The sequence below is a fragment of the Poecilia mexicana genome, unplaced genomic scaffold (assembly GCF_051168715.1).
Source record: "Poecilia mexicana isolate PSO_F unplaced genomic scaffold, ASM5116871v1 scaffold_7, whole genome shotgun sequence".
NCBI lineage: Eukaryota > Metazoa > Chordata > Actinopteri > Cyprinodontiformes > Poeciliidae > Poecilia > Poecilia mexicana.
The window spans coordinates 28947783-28960577 of record NW_028263376.1 but is presented as its reverse complement, the minus strand read 5'-3'; the positions used below and the strand labels follow the sequence as shown (position 1 = coordinate 28960577).

The following is a 12795-nucleotide window of genomic DNA, read 5'->3' as shown; positions in this document are numbered from 1 at the left end:
CATAAAACACTGAGAAGTTTGAATGCTCAACATACAGCCACAGTCTGTTTCCCCTGACCTACACACTGGAAGTGGGGGTCTATTAACACTAAGTAATAGGAAGTGATACTTGGCATAATATGACTGGCTTGTTTTTTTTCCTAGGGTCAGTTGAGAATGAAAAGACAGGGAGGCAGGATAGACAGCTTCTTTATAAAAAGAAGCAAATCAGGCACAGATCAAACAGGGTTCAGCTCTGACATCAGCAGTCCTGGTAGCTCATGTCCTGAGAACAGTCACGAGAAAGAAACTCTGGCAAACACCAATCCACCATCACCAGGTCAGAGTATCTACAGAAACAGTCAAATTCCTGCCCCGTTTTAGGTTATTTTTACTTGCTGGCTTCTGCTAATGTGTTTCTTTAATTGTTGGTTCAATTATGTTAATGTACTGTTTTTACAACGTAGTTCCATCAAAGGAGGAGTCTGAAAACACAGAAAGCTCTGCGCCTGACCAGGATGATGATGAGCCAGAAGGGGCAATTGCAGGAGATACCACTGATCTCTTCTCAGCAGTGTCCAGCACTCCTTTTGCTTTTCCAAAAGGACCCAGTGGTAATTTTACTTACACTAAGACCTCCTTAGTAGCTGCACAATTTACTTGACATAATGATCATGTAAATTATGTGTACATGACCATTGTGTTTGTATTCCAGATATTTCAAAGTCAAAAGAACAGGGCCCTGTTCAGCCAAGTTTGACAAACTTCCCCAGAACTCAGCATGGAACAAGAAAGAGAACTTTTCACAGCTCCTGGTACAAAGACTATTCTTGGTTAGAATATTCTGTTATTAAAGACTCCTCCTACTGCTTTGCCTGTAGGCATTTTTCTTTGCCTAATGCACCAGATAGTGTCTTTGCTTCGCATTCCGGCTTCAGTAATTGGAAAAAGGCATTGTCCAAGGAGTCTGGATTTAAGCTTCACTCAAAGTTAGAGCACCATGTAAATGCAATGTATGCATGGAGTCAATATAAAAGGGCTAATGAGGGAAATACAACCATGCTAAATTCTATAAACACAAACCGGAAAAAAGTGGTGGAAGAAAACCGTTATTATATTAAAACAATAGCCGATGTTCTTCTTTTGACTGCAACACAAAATATTGCTCAAAGAGGTAATCGAGAGTCTGGGGACTCTAGAAATAAGGGAAACTTTTTGGCTATATTGGATGAAATAGCAAAGCATGATCAGTTAATTGAAAAAAAGCTTAGAGGATGTGCCAATGCAAAATACACAAGTCATCAAATCCAAAATGAAATTTTTCAGGGCTTAGCAGAGATGGTACAGATTGAAATCATAAAAGAAGTGAAGGAATGTGAAGTGTTCAGTGTTATTGCAGATGAAACAAAAGACTTGCAAAAAAAGGAACAAATGTCTTTGGTTGTACGATATTATTACAATGGTGTCATCCACGAAAGCTTCCTATGTTTCCAGGCAGCTGAAAGCCTTAATGCAGCAGGTCTTAGTGCAATGATCATTAGCTGTCTTGAGAAACATGGTCTGGACTACAGAAATAACCTAGTGGGACAGGGTTATGACGGTGCATCCGTCATGAGTGGGAAGCATTCTGGTGTATCTGCCAGAATTCAGAGCAATGCCAGATTTGCATTTTATGTTCATTGTAACGGACATTGCTTGAATTTAGTCCTTGTTGATGCTACCAAAGCAGTCCCTGAGGTCGTTTACTTTTTTGCACTTCTACAGCAGCTTCATAACTTTGTGTCTGGCTCTTATGTTCATCTGAGGTGGCTTGACGTACAGAAAGAGTTGTATCCAGCAGAACAACCCAGGGAGCTCCAGGCACTTTCAGATACGAGGTGGGCCTGCAGGTATACGGCATGCCGTACCATGAGAGACAGACTTCCAGCAGTTCTGAGATTGTTGCAGGATATTGCACTTGAAAGAAACAGCGAAAGAACAGTGGAGGCAAGGGGTCTGCTTCTTCAAATAGATATCCAATTTTTAGGTCTTTTGGTTACCTTTTGTAAAGTGCTTGGTGATGCCAAATGTCTTTCCGACATGCTTCAGTCCAGCACTCTTGACCTAGCAAGAGCTGTAGATCTAGTAGGTGCTCTTATAGACACTTTCCAGGACTACAGAAATGAAAAGTACTTTGATGAACTATGGAAAGAGGTTGAGGAACTTGCTGAGAAGAGCAAAATCAGTGTAAAAATTGACGGAAGAAATCCAAGATTAAGTTCAAAATTTCTTGACTCACTTGTAATGAGCACTATAGGACAGAGAAAATGTGATGACGAGGGCTTCCCCAGACCACTCTTTAATCAAGTGCTTGACTGTCTCATAGCGGAGTTAAAGAGGCGTTTTTCAAAGAAAAATTGTGAGATCATGCAAGGAGTGCAGTCCCTAAACCCCAAAAGTGCAACTTTCTTGAATGAGGAGCCTCTGATTGCTTTTGGACATATCTTTGAGTCAGATTTAGATGACCGGAAACATGAAGTGCACCAAATAAAGCGTTTGCTTGATCAGAGAATAAAGAGTGATTTAGGCACACCTTCTACTTTGCTTGATTTTATTCTGTTTCTTGAACCTTATAAAGAGGTTTTACATGAATTATTCAGACTTTGCAAGATTGCAGTAGTTAGTCCAGTTAGTACTGCTTCTTGTGAGAGAAGCTTTTCTGCTTTAAAATTAATTAAAAGTTACCTAAGGACAACAATGGCTGATGCCAGGCTAAGTCACATTGGAACACTTATCACTCTTACTGTATTGTCATAGTCAGTGGACCCCTTACAGATAGCCCTGGCCCCCTCTCGGCCCCCCCAGAAATAAAAGTCTACCTCCGGCACTGCCAGTGCAGTTTATGGCTTTGAAACCATTTTCAGAAAAACCCATAAAACCACACAAAACAAATAGGCTTATGGCATAAAATAATAATTTTAGATATTGTTATGAATACCAAAAGAAATATTTGAATACTGACAAGGGTCTGAACCAGACAGACATGAAATTTTTTTTTATTCTGAAAGCATGTCTTGAATTTACTTGTATGGGTCTCAAATTATAGGCCACTATGGTCATCAGTTCACAGCATGTTAGACTGAGTGCAAACAATGGTTAATTGCCTTCTGGGCCTTTGACTTGGATTCAGTCCAATGCTGTATGAGTAATAATCAGCCAAATTCAATAGAAGCTAGTCGTTCACATTGCATAAAGCACATACATCATACAAAAGGCATGATGAACAAACACTGCATCACATTCTTTCAGACACCTGCACAAAGAAACATTTGGTTGCTCCAGCCTCACTGCCCATCTGTGCATGTATCTCAGTTGTTATTTCTTGATTATTTTGGGCATTTCAGAAGATCATACTTCACATTGCCGGTGTGGTCCACCTGCCTGGCAGAATTCAGGCGCCAGTAGAAAAGATCTCTGCAGAAGTAAATGTTGCCTGAAAGAGAAACGTTGATGTTACAACCACCACAATGTATGCCATGTTTTGTTGACGTTTGTGCATTTGTGTTCCTGAGCTTAGTTGTAGAAGGCATGTTTACCTTTTTGCTGAAACACATCATGAGCATCATTAGGGACACCTCCAAAGTTGGCTTCGGTATATTTGGGGTATCCTTTGTCAATCATATGGGTCTTGAGATCAAACCTGTAGGGATCAGAGATAGATTGAGATCTACTGTATGTCCTTTAACAAGATGGGTTAATTTATAGATCTTTTGTCTAAAAATAGGGGGCAATTTCTACTCACCTCCAAAAGTTTTCTCCACTGAAGAGAAGCACTTTGCTCTTCCCTCTATACAGCGCTCCCTCCACCTTCTGTACACTTGGGGGCAAACCAAGCTTCTCAATACTGTGGGGACCTAGCACACTGCTTCCTGTGTACACCCAGAACCTGCTTCCTAATGTAACAATAAAATATGATTAAAACTCTTTGTCTAACATTTCAGTGCTCTGATAAGCTCTTGAAAGAACACTCCTTACCTGAAAAGAAGTATATTTTTGTGGTCTGAACATCCTCAAAGGCAGAGTCAATGACAGCAGGTAGAGCTGGCCAACTCTGAGAGATGGAAAATGGTCCTGTTCGACCTCTGTCTGTCTTGCTTGATACCTTCCAGAAATACCTGTCAACCAGAAATGCAAGATTAGCACCTCAATAGGTTATGTTTCTAGAGCATAAGTAGAACTAGCTATTTGCTTACCCATCTTTGAAGAAATGCAGATGTTTCTGAATCACAGTGATGGTGTCAAACTTGAGCATCTTGCAGGGGTCTTTGGTGGGATCTACAATTGGTGACACTGTCACAACAGATGAACTAGTCGGATTAGGTATTACTGTGGCGTTGAGAGTAGGACCAGGGCCTGTTTTATTTCCTGCAAAATATGGGAATGTTCTTTAAGGCAAAGTTTTCATGAGTTTGACGAGATTTATTGTGAAAGAGTACTGAGTTGTCCGCTCACCGTAGAGGAACTGAATACCATCAATGTCGTCCTGATCCAGGGAGAAATCCTCCACATAGCTGTACGAAGGGTACATGAGAGCTCCTCTAATGTTGGAGTGATCCAAACCCAGGGAGTGTCCGAACTCGTGGGCAGCCACCAGGAACAGGCTAATACCTGGAAGATAGCCAGTTAGAAATTTCATAAATCACATAAAATGATAAACGCAGAACAAATTCTAGCATTTGTGTCCCTCACCCAGGTCAGGACATAAACCCCCTCTCTGGTCTCTATCATAGTTGCCAGTGGTGGCACACCACAATCTGAAGTCTGTCCTCCCGTCATTCGTACATTGGTCGTATGGCGTCCCCCGAAATACAAAAGGAAAGTGGCAGGGATCTCCATTTAAGCTTGTCACAATTACGGTAGTGTCTGGACAAAAAGAGACAAAATAACTGTGGTTAAACAAAGCAACAAGCCACTGTGGCAGGACTTTCACACCTTGTGTTTTCTGTTACCCACCACGGTTGGGACAGAAGCCAAATTTCTGGTGTCTATCATAGCTGTCAGTGGTGGCACACCACAATTTGATGTCTGTCCTCCCGTCACTAGTACATGAGTGGTATTCCCTGCCTTGGAACACAAAAGGAAAGTGGCAGGCATCTCCATCCGAGGTTCCTCCAATTACAGCAGTGTCTGGACAAAAAGAGACAAAATAACTGTGGTTAAACAAAGCAACAAGCCACTGTGGCAGGACTTTCACACCTTGTGTTTTCTGTTACCCACCACGTTTAGGACAGAAGCCATATATCCCGTCTGTGTCATAGTTGCTAGTGGTGGCACACCAACGTTTTCCATCGATGCGACCGTCGGTGGTGCAGCTCTTATACATCCTACCCTGGAAGATGAAGGGGTAGACACAGGGGGCTCCATTCGCATTCCCGTCAAATGTGAACAAGACTGTGAGGATTACAGTTGAAAACGTCATTGGATGAGTTCCAGTTTTCCTTCACAAGCTCATAAACATAATTTATAACTTCAGGCTTGTCATTTTTGTCATGCTTACGTTCAGTTGGGCAGCTGCCGTATATCCTGTCTGTGTCGTAGTCGGCTGTGGTTGCACACCAGGGTATGCTGTCGTTTACGCCTTCAGTGATGCAGGTGGTGTACGGTCTCCCACGGAAAATGAAGGGGAAGTGACATACGGCACCTCCAGCATTGCCACCGTAAGTCTTCACCACTGAGAAGACATATTGGATTGTGTGTTAAAGGAAATCTGTGCAAAGAACGCCAGAGGAAGGAGGAAGGTAGAAGGACGTGATTTCTGAGGTGTAGTTACCGTTTCCTTTTCCCAGAGTCCAGTATTCATCATCGTCAAAGTGGGCGTCCCCCAGAATGCCCACACCTGGACGAAAGGCGTGAGCTAGACGGCCACTCTTACCATCAAAGGGGTATCGGTCCCCATGGTCTAAGAAGAACACGAAGCAGCTCATCAATGTTTGATTTTTAGGATTCAGCTTCTTAATTTGTTAGAGTGCAAATGTTTGACTTAGAAATGTAAAAAAGAGCACATACTAGCTGTTCCAAAGGAGATCATGATGTCTGCTTCGCCTTGAAAAAGGCGGGTAAACGTCAGAGGAGTGACATCACTCCACACCCTGAATGCTCTTGCAAAGACATCATCAGTCACATTGCTGTCCATGTCGGGAGAATGGTTCAGGATCCTGAAGACACAGTGAACTCAAAATGACTATCAGATCTAGTCTGATGGAAACTAATCAACACTTTTAGTCCAGGTCGGTACCAAAACGCTGTTCGTCAATGTCCTCGGATGTCCATTCAAGGGATCCGGGTCACGGCACCAAATTGTCGTGAAAAAAATTATTACCTAACACTGTTCAGGTGAAATCACTCAATCAGGTACATTCATATATTGTGCACAATACAGAGAGTTTGTGGGACAATCAATAACAAACCAGTTCTGGATGGAAAGCTCTAACAGGCAGAGGCAACACATGAGTTTCATATCAAGGATAAGGAATTCAAAACAAATGAGTGAAACAGTCTGGTTCTCATGCAGCTGTGGGATACAACTTCCAACCTTGTATGTAACCCAAATAGTTATTTTGGTGAGAGTTCGCAAGCATTCCATCCATCCATCCATCCATCCATCCATCCATCCATCCATCCATCCATCCATCCATTACACCAAAGAAGAAAGAAAGCATTTCATATAACAGATTTTAACTGATAGTAATTTTCCACCACAAGGTACAAGAGAGAGTTTTCTGAAACTATAGTTGTGTGTGTAGCACAACATGTCATGATATAATTTGCTTCTGATTTTAGGCTGTGAAATGGTTTTTATTAAAGATGTAACCTACCAAGGCAAAAACATTTATGGTGAAATCGCACGAGGCACAGGGTAGTATGTCAGTTTTTATTTTTCTCTTGATTTGCATGTTTTCCAACAATTTAAGTTATCATTATTTAAACTTCCCTTTGCATGCCATAGCATTAACCAATGCCATCTGAACATCTATGATTTGTTTTTTGTATAAAGTGCTATTTAAAAAAAAAACTGAAACGCTGCCTTAAAATCCAATTTAGAATAATAAATTTAATTTATAATGCACTTTTCATTAATAAAAATCTCAAAGTGCTACATGGTTCATCTAAAAACATAAAATCAACAATCAGAAACAATTAAAAAAAAAGACTGTCAAATAAAAGTGGAGAAGGCTTTTCTAAAGAGGAAAGTTTTCAAGCCAGTTTTAAAATCTGACAATGATTGCGGGGCTCTCAAATAGTCCAGGAGAGAGTTCCAAAGACGAGGAACAGCCACAGCAAATGCTCGATCACCCATAGTACTTAGTCTTGATCGAGGAAGGTGGAGAAGATTGCTGGATTGGTATCGTAGGGGTCTAGAAGTTGAGTGTGAAGTAAGGAGGTCCTTCAGGTAATCCGGTGAGGTTCCATGTAGACAGTGATGGGTGATAAGTGCAATTTTATACTGAATCCTATAAGTTACAGGAAGCCAGTGAAGCTTGTAAAGAGTTGGTGTGATGTGATCAAATTTACGAGCTCTCACTAGGATCCTGGCAGCACTGTTTTGAATGTACTGAAGCCTCTGAAGGTGTTTTTGGTGGACTCCGATGAACAGGGAGTTACAGTAGTCGATTTATTAACAAGCAAAGGTTTTTTTTTATATTACTAGAACATATTTGGTAGAATAAACAATCTCACTCTGTAATCATTAATGTAATGACACATCGTATTTCTTCCTTCCACTCACCTGTATGTAATATTGTTATGGACCCATTTAAATACCCCGCCATATGCGTTGTAATTGGTCACATCAGGAACACCACAGCGAGGTTGCTTCATGGCATTCAGTGTCGGCTTGTCCAGTTTTCCAGTCTCCTTCAGACCCATCTGTCTCTGCATCATCTTCAGAGCCTTTGCTATGGACACCTTGGACTTTAAGCCACCGTGCTGCTCCGTCCCCATGTAACCAAACTTTTTCAGATAACTCTGTCAAACAAGACAAAACACACCAGAGCTCAGCCAAACACTCCCATTCTCAATTTGTGTAATGTCACACATTTATAAATTGTTTTCATAAAAGACGTCTGTAGCTTTAATTTAGAGAGTAAATATTTCCATTAACATTGTGATATCAGTCTCTGTTCAGGTAATTTGTTTTCCCCAAACAACTTTATTAAAACTCCATTCTGGGAGTCTCAGACTATGAAAAGAAGAATAAACCTTCTGCCAGTGTTGTAACACTTGAGATCGGTCTTGGTCTCACGACCATTTTTTGATGGTCTCGGTCTTGTCTCGGTCTCGGGCGCTGAGGACTCGGGATTTTATTTCAAGACATCAAGTCTGCAACTGTGAAAATATCACTAAACATACAGTATAGTGTCCAGTTTATTTGTTATAATCTTTGTTTTCAGTGGACGCAAAACGCACCGATTAAAATCCAAGCAATGATGTGTTTTTGTTGCTCTCCCTCCACTCCCCACTCTTCACTTGCACGTGGCGCTCTGAGAGCAGTGGTTTTCTCTGAGCAGTAGAATATGTCTGTCTAATCGTCAGTAATAGAACAGCGCTGCAATAATAAGAAATCCGATGGCCACAGCTAACTCAGCAGCACTTTGCTTTCACAGACGGTGGGGACAACTAGACCGAGGGTATGTTTTCTAAGCTCCTTCACCTCACATACTTTACTTCCTCCCCCCCCCCACATACATCTTTCAACCAGACGGCTATTTGTAATCCATAGATGGAGCACAGAAAATGTTTGGGCGTTATCTTTTTAGGGATGGAACGAGACCATTGCAGATTTGTAGCACAGAGATGGAAGCAAAGTAGAACAAAGAGTTTGTTCTCCATTTGATGTTGGTAAAATCCATGAAGTATTTAATATCTAGGTGTTTTGATGGAAATATGGATCTTTCAGATCAATTTGAGAAGCAATTTTGCTCATATTTCACATTTTATAGTGTCATGTAGCGCGGGGGGCTGGTTTTGATCTTGACCCAGTCTTGACATCCCTCGGTCTTGGTCTTGACTTGGTCTCGGGTTAGGTGATCTTGACCACAACACTGCCATCTGCTACTCACTTGTGCCAGCTCCACATCTGCAACATTTTTGACGATGTTCCCTGGGGAGGTGACAAGGACCGACTTGACAGGACGGCTCCATCCGTTCTGTACACCTATTCCCAAAAGTAAACACACCACTGACGCACAGCACCTCATGGCGAGCTCTGCTGCGGCACAAAATGCAACAAAAATGCTAAAACTAACTTCAAAGACAGATAATCAAGTGTGAACCAAAGTCAAAAGAAGAAAAATATCTCAGAAGATCGGCAAAGTTTCCACTTCAGTGATGTCTTCTGTGTTTTGGAAGTTGGTCCCTGTTGCTGCCTGTCTGAACTGTGCTGCTGGTTGGGGTTGTAGATGTTGTATTTATACAGAGTAGAGTCTTAGTCATCAAACCCTCGCTCCCGCCTACTGTAACATCAGTTCTGTGCAGAAATTTACAGGCTGGGGAAATTTCTAAAACATCCACAGGTAACACTTTATTTGACGGGGTGTGAATAAGACTGACATGATACTGTAAACACTTGTCGTAAACATGAATAAGTCTTCATGAATATTTATGACTGTCATAAAGTGTAATTCGGTAAATTATGACACTTTTAATACAAAGTTGACATTATTCAAAATGTCTTTGTTATGACAACTTGACATTTACCCAGAAATTATGATCTGACATAAATTTGTTAGAAAAGTATTACCGATTAAACTTTAAAAATTAGCTTTACGTGGTGATGTTATATTGCTCTGACACTGTTTAAATTTCTTAAATTAATTGATCCTAAAGTAGTGCAATACACCATCTCCACCAGTGAGAGGCAGCAGTGTACAAACAGGCGCACAGTGCCTTGGTCTTCTTTGTAAAGAAGAAATCTACCATCTTGTGGGGCCCATAGACATGAATTACTCATGTTCATGACAGGTGTTTATGACAGTGTCATGTCAGTCTTATTCACACCCCGTCAAATAAAGTATTACTCATCCACATTTATATCATACCTACTAACTAATGAGTGGGTAATAAGTTGATGTTTTTCTTTCTTTTTAAACTTTTTCCATGTAAAGTGTGACTATTTATCTCTTGCACATCAAACATGTTTTGCTTCTTTGTATAGCACTGCTAAGAAAACGCTCCTTATTAAGATTTTGCTTCTTACTCTGAGACAGATATGTAAAAAAAAGTAACCCATGTATAGTTGATTAGATGATCAAATCAACTTGCATAGATTGTTTACATAATTGTGTGTAACAAATATCTGCTTCCACATTTTTCTATAGCGTTCTGCTTCCTCTGTTTTAGAAGCTGGATTGCAAAATTAGGTCAAGGATAAAGCAGAATAAGAAAACTGTGTTCTGATGCTTTATGTACTCAGTCTCTTGAGTGTCTTTACTTTTGTTTGATTAATAGCAATAGTGATGGAAACTTTACTCAGTTTCATTAAATAGACAATAAGTAAGAGATTTAAAAAAAGGGAATAAAACAGCTACCAAATGAAACAAACATTATTATTAAGTTTTTTCTCACAGTTTCCCTACATCAGTGTGTGTTTGGTCTGATTTTTGAGAACTATCTATCTCCTCACTGTAGCTGTTGATGCTATAGTCCACTAACTTCACTCAGAAATTACCCAGATCATAAATAATGACGCATACTTGTTATTTCACAGCATATATTACCTCACATGTTTTGGTGACGTGCCTTCAGTCAACAGTGTCTTTCTCATGCAAGTTTCTTCCCATATATTTCAATAACATTTATCTTATTAAAAAACTATTTGTGTGTTGAACTATGAACGTGACAGATAAAAATAAGAGCATCACTATTGTGGGTGATGCAAGATGGATATGTAAGATGCATGGTGGTAGACAGGGCCGACCCAAGGCAAAAGCAAACCAAGCAGCCGTTTAGGGCCACCCCTCAGTTGAGCTGATTCTATGTCATTATGATATCAAAGACACAAATTTCAATATGAAGAGATTTGTTTTTACAAAAATATATATTTGATAATGTATGTAGAAAACATTATTTTATGAATAAAAAAATAAAAAGCTCTGGGGCCCCCTGGTGGCCGCGGAAGGTACCGCACACTTCACCGGTAACATGAGCTGCTGTGCAATGAGCAGAGCGCATCCAAACATCCAAAGCTCCGGTCAGAAAAAGCAAAACGATGTCTCAAAAAAGGACTTATCCTTCAAGGAGGGAAAAAACAAAAAGATCAGAAAAAAGCCAAGATAAAGGTTTGTTTTAATGTGACTTGGTAATGTAATGTAATGTAAAAGATTAGTAAAGCTACTAGCTTGATAGCGACCTGGAACACTCCAGTTCAACAGCCAAACATTTATGCTAGGCTCTTTGTCTTTGTGTGACACTGAGTTTAAACTTTAAATGAGTTGATTCTCATGGTTGGCTCTGTATATTTCTGAGGTATTTTTGGCTTCAAAACGCCGTGTTTGATAACGTTTGGTAACAATAATTAAAATTTCTCGATGTTTGACATTGTGTAGCAAAAGGTTTTTTACTTCAGGCTACACAGCTGCTGCATCGATGAGCTGCTCTATGCTGTAGTTGAGGATATGTTGTTTGCTGCTGAGCAGAATCCTTTTGTGGCTAAAACAAAATGATTGTGATTGTGGCCAAAAGTGTTACATCAACTTCTAAGTTATGTGAAACTTCTGTTAAAATTATTTGAACGCTCTGAATCAGTCCAGTACCGGTACTGGTCCACATTCTCAGGGGAGAAAGACTCACCTGGTATAAATAAAATTTTTAGCTATTGGAGTAATGCTTAAGAGAAATTTATTTAATCAAAGAATGTCATGAATATGTGTGTAGGGCTGCACTGATTGCAATTTTCTGGCCGATCCCTGGTTACTGATCTTTAAAAAGCCTGACCTGACGATTTAGATTTTAGCTGATATAATTTGTTTTGGTCTGAAATGTCGCTGAATATAGCAAGAAAGCCAGTGAGTTGAAACAGTGGGGTGAATATCGTTAACTGTAAATGTGGAGACCTGACCTGTTGGGTCGGTTTGTCAGTCAAACCTCTCACTGTAGAGCAGAAGAGGACGAAGGCTGATTTTTAAACCTTTGCTGATAAATATTAAGATTAGGGGATAAAATGGGCTTCGTAGTCATTTGGGTTTTTTGTGTGTTTATTTAGGATTCTGTGTTCTGTTGAGTCTCCTTGTTGTCCCATCTACTATTTGATCGTCCCCAGCTGTCCGTTGCTTCTCCTGATTATCTTCCTGTGTATTTAAACCCACCTGTGTTCCTTGTTGGGTCCTTGTCTTGTCGCATCTAGTCTGCCGTCAAGTCTGTCATAGTTTTTTAACAGCCTTATCATTCAGGCGGATTATACTTCCAAAAATTACTAAATGCAATATTGTCACAGTTTTTATCAAGCTCATGTTTAGTAACAGGAGAATCAATGAAACCATATTTGATTGTCATCTGTTTTAATTATTAAAATTATTTGTCTAATTCTGGTTTATGTTGAACATCAGTGGTTGTGTTGAGTTTTCTTTTATGTCATAGACAGATTTGACAATAAAGACATTTGATGTTTTAGTGTCTTGAAAGTGCAGTGCCTGTTGGGCCGTTTGCTTTTTCTTGGATTTCTAATTGGCTCTGATCCCTTATATTTGGCTACATGTTGAATTTTAGTTCTGCAACAGGATTTAATCTGTTTCTGCTGTGCAAAACTGACATATCTTTGCTAATCAGACTACAAATAATAGT

The 12795-nt window shown here is 40.1% G+C and overlaps 2 protein-coding genes across 2 annotated transcripts; one reads left to right on the top strand and one right to left on the bottom strand.

The window, feature by feature from the left end:
• Positions 1–359: 359 nt before the first annotated feature.
• Positions 360–1664, top strand: LOC148158465 (zinc finger MYM-type protein 1-like). The gene is given in 3 exon segments (XM_088007402.1): positions 360–593; positions 695–1611; positions 1614–1664. Coding segments are annotated over 3 exon segments (1143 nt in total). The 5' UTR covers positions 360–418.
• A 1304-nt stretch (positions 1665–2968) lies between these two features.
• On the bottom strand, positions 2969–9536 carry LOC106928272 (matrix metalloproteinase-9-like). The gene is made up of 13 exons (XM_088007401.1): positions 9078–9536; positions 7745–7983; positions 6025–6173; positions 5789–5917; positions 5516–5689; positions 5236–5409; positions 4972–5145; positions 4471–4626; positions 4212–4383; positions 3994–4133; positions 3761–3911; positions 3555–3658; positions 2969–3451 (listed from the first exon to the last, which is right to left on the bottom strand). The coding sequence occupies exons 1-13, from the start codon at positions 9213–9215 to the stop codon at positions 3345–3347; spliced, it is 2007 nt and encodes a 668-aa protein (XP_087863527.1). The 5' UTR covers positions 9216–9536; the 3' UTR covers positions 2969–3344.
• Positions 9537–12795: the final 3259 nt, after the last annotated feature.

Excerpts from the sequence above, each read along its gene's own strand:
- LOC106928272 (XM_088007401.1), bottom strand. The coding sequence starts at position 9,215 with ATGAGGTGCTGTGCGTCAGTGGTGTGTTTACTTTTGGGAATAGGTGTA. Across the intron at positions 5,918-6,024 it reads GATCTCCTTTGGAACAGCTA|ACCATGGGGACCGATACCCC; the intron begins GTATGTGCTCTT and ends TGTTCTTCTTAG. Across the intron at positions 5,410-5,515 it reads CGGCAGCTGCCCAACTGAAC|TCTTGTTCACATTTGACGGG; the intron begins GTAAGCATGACA and ends TAATCCTCACAG.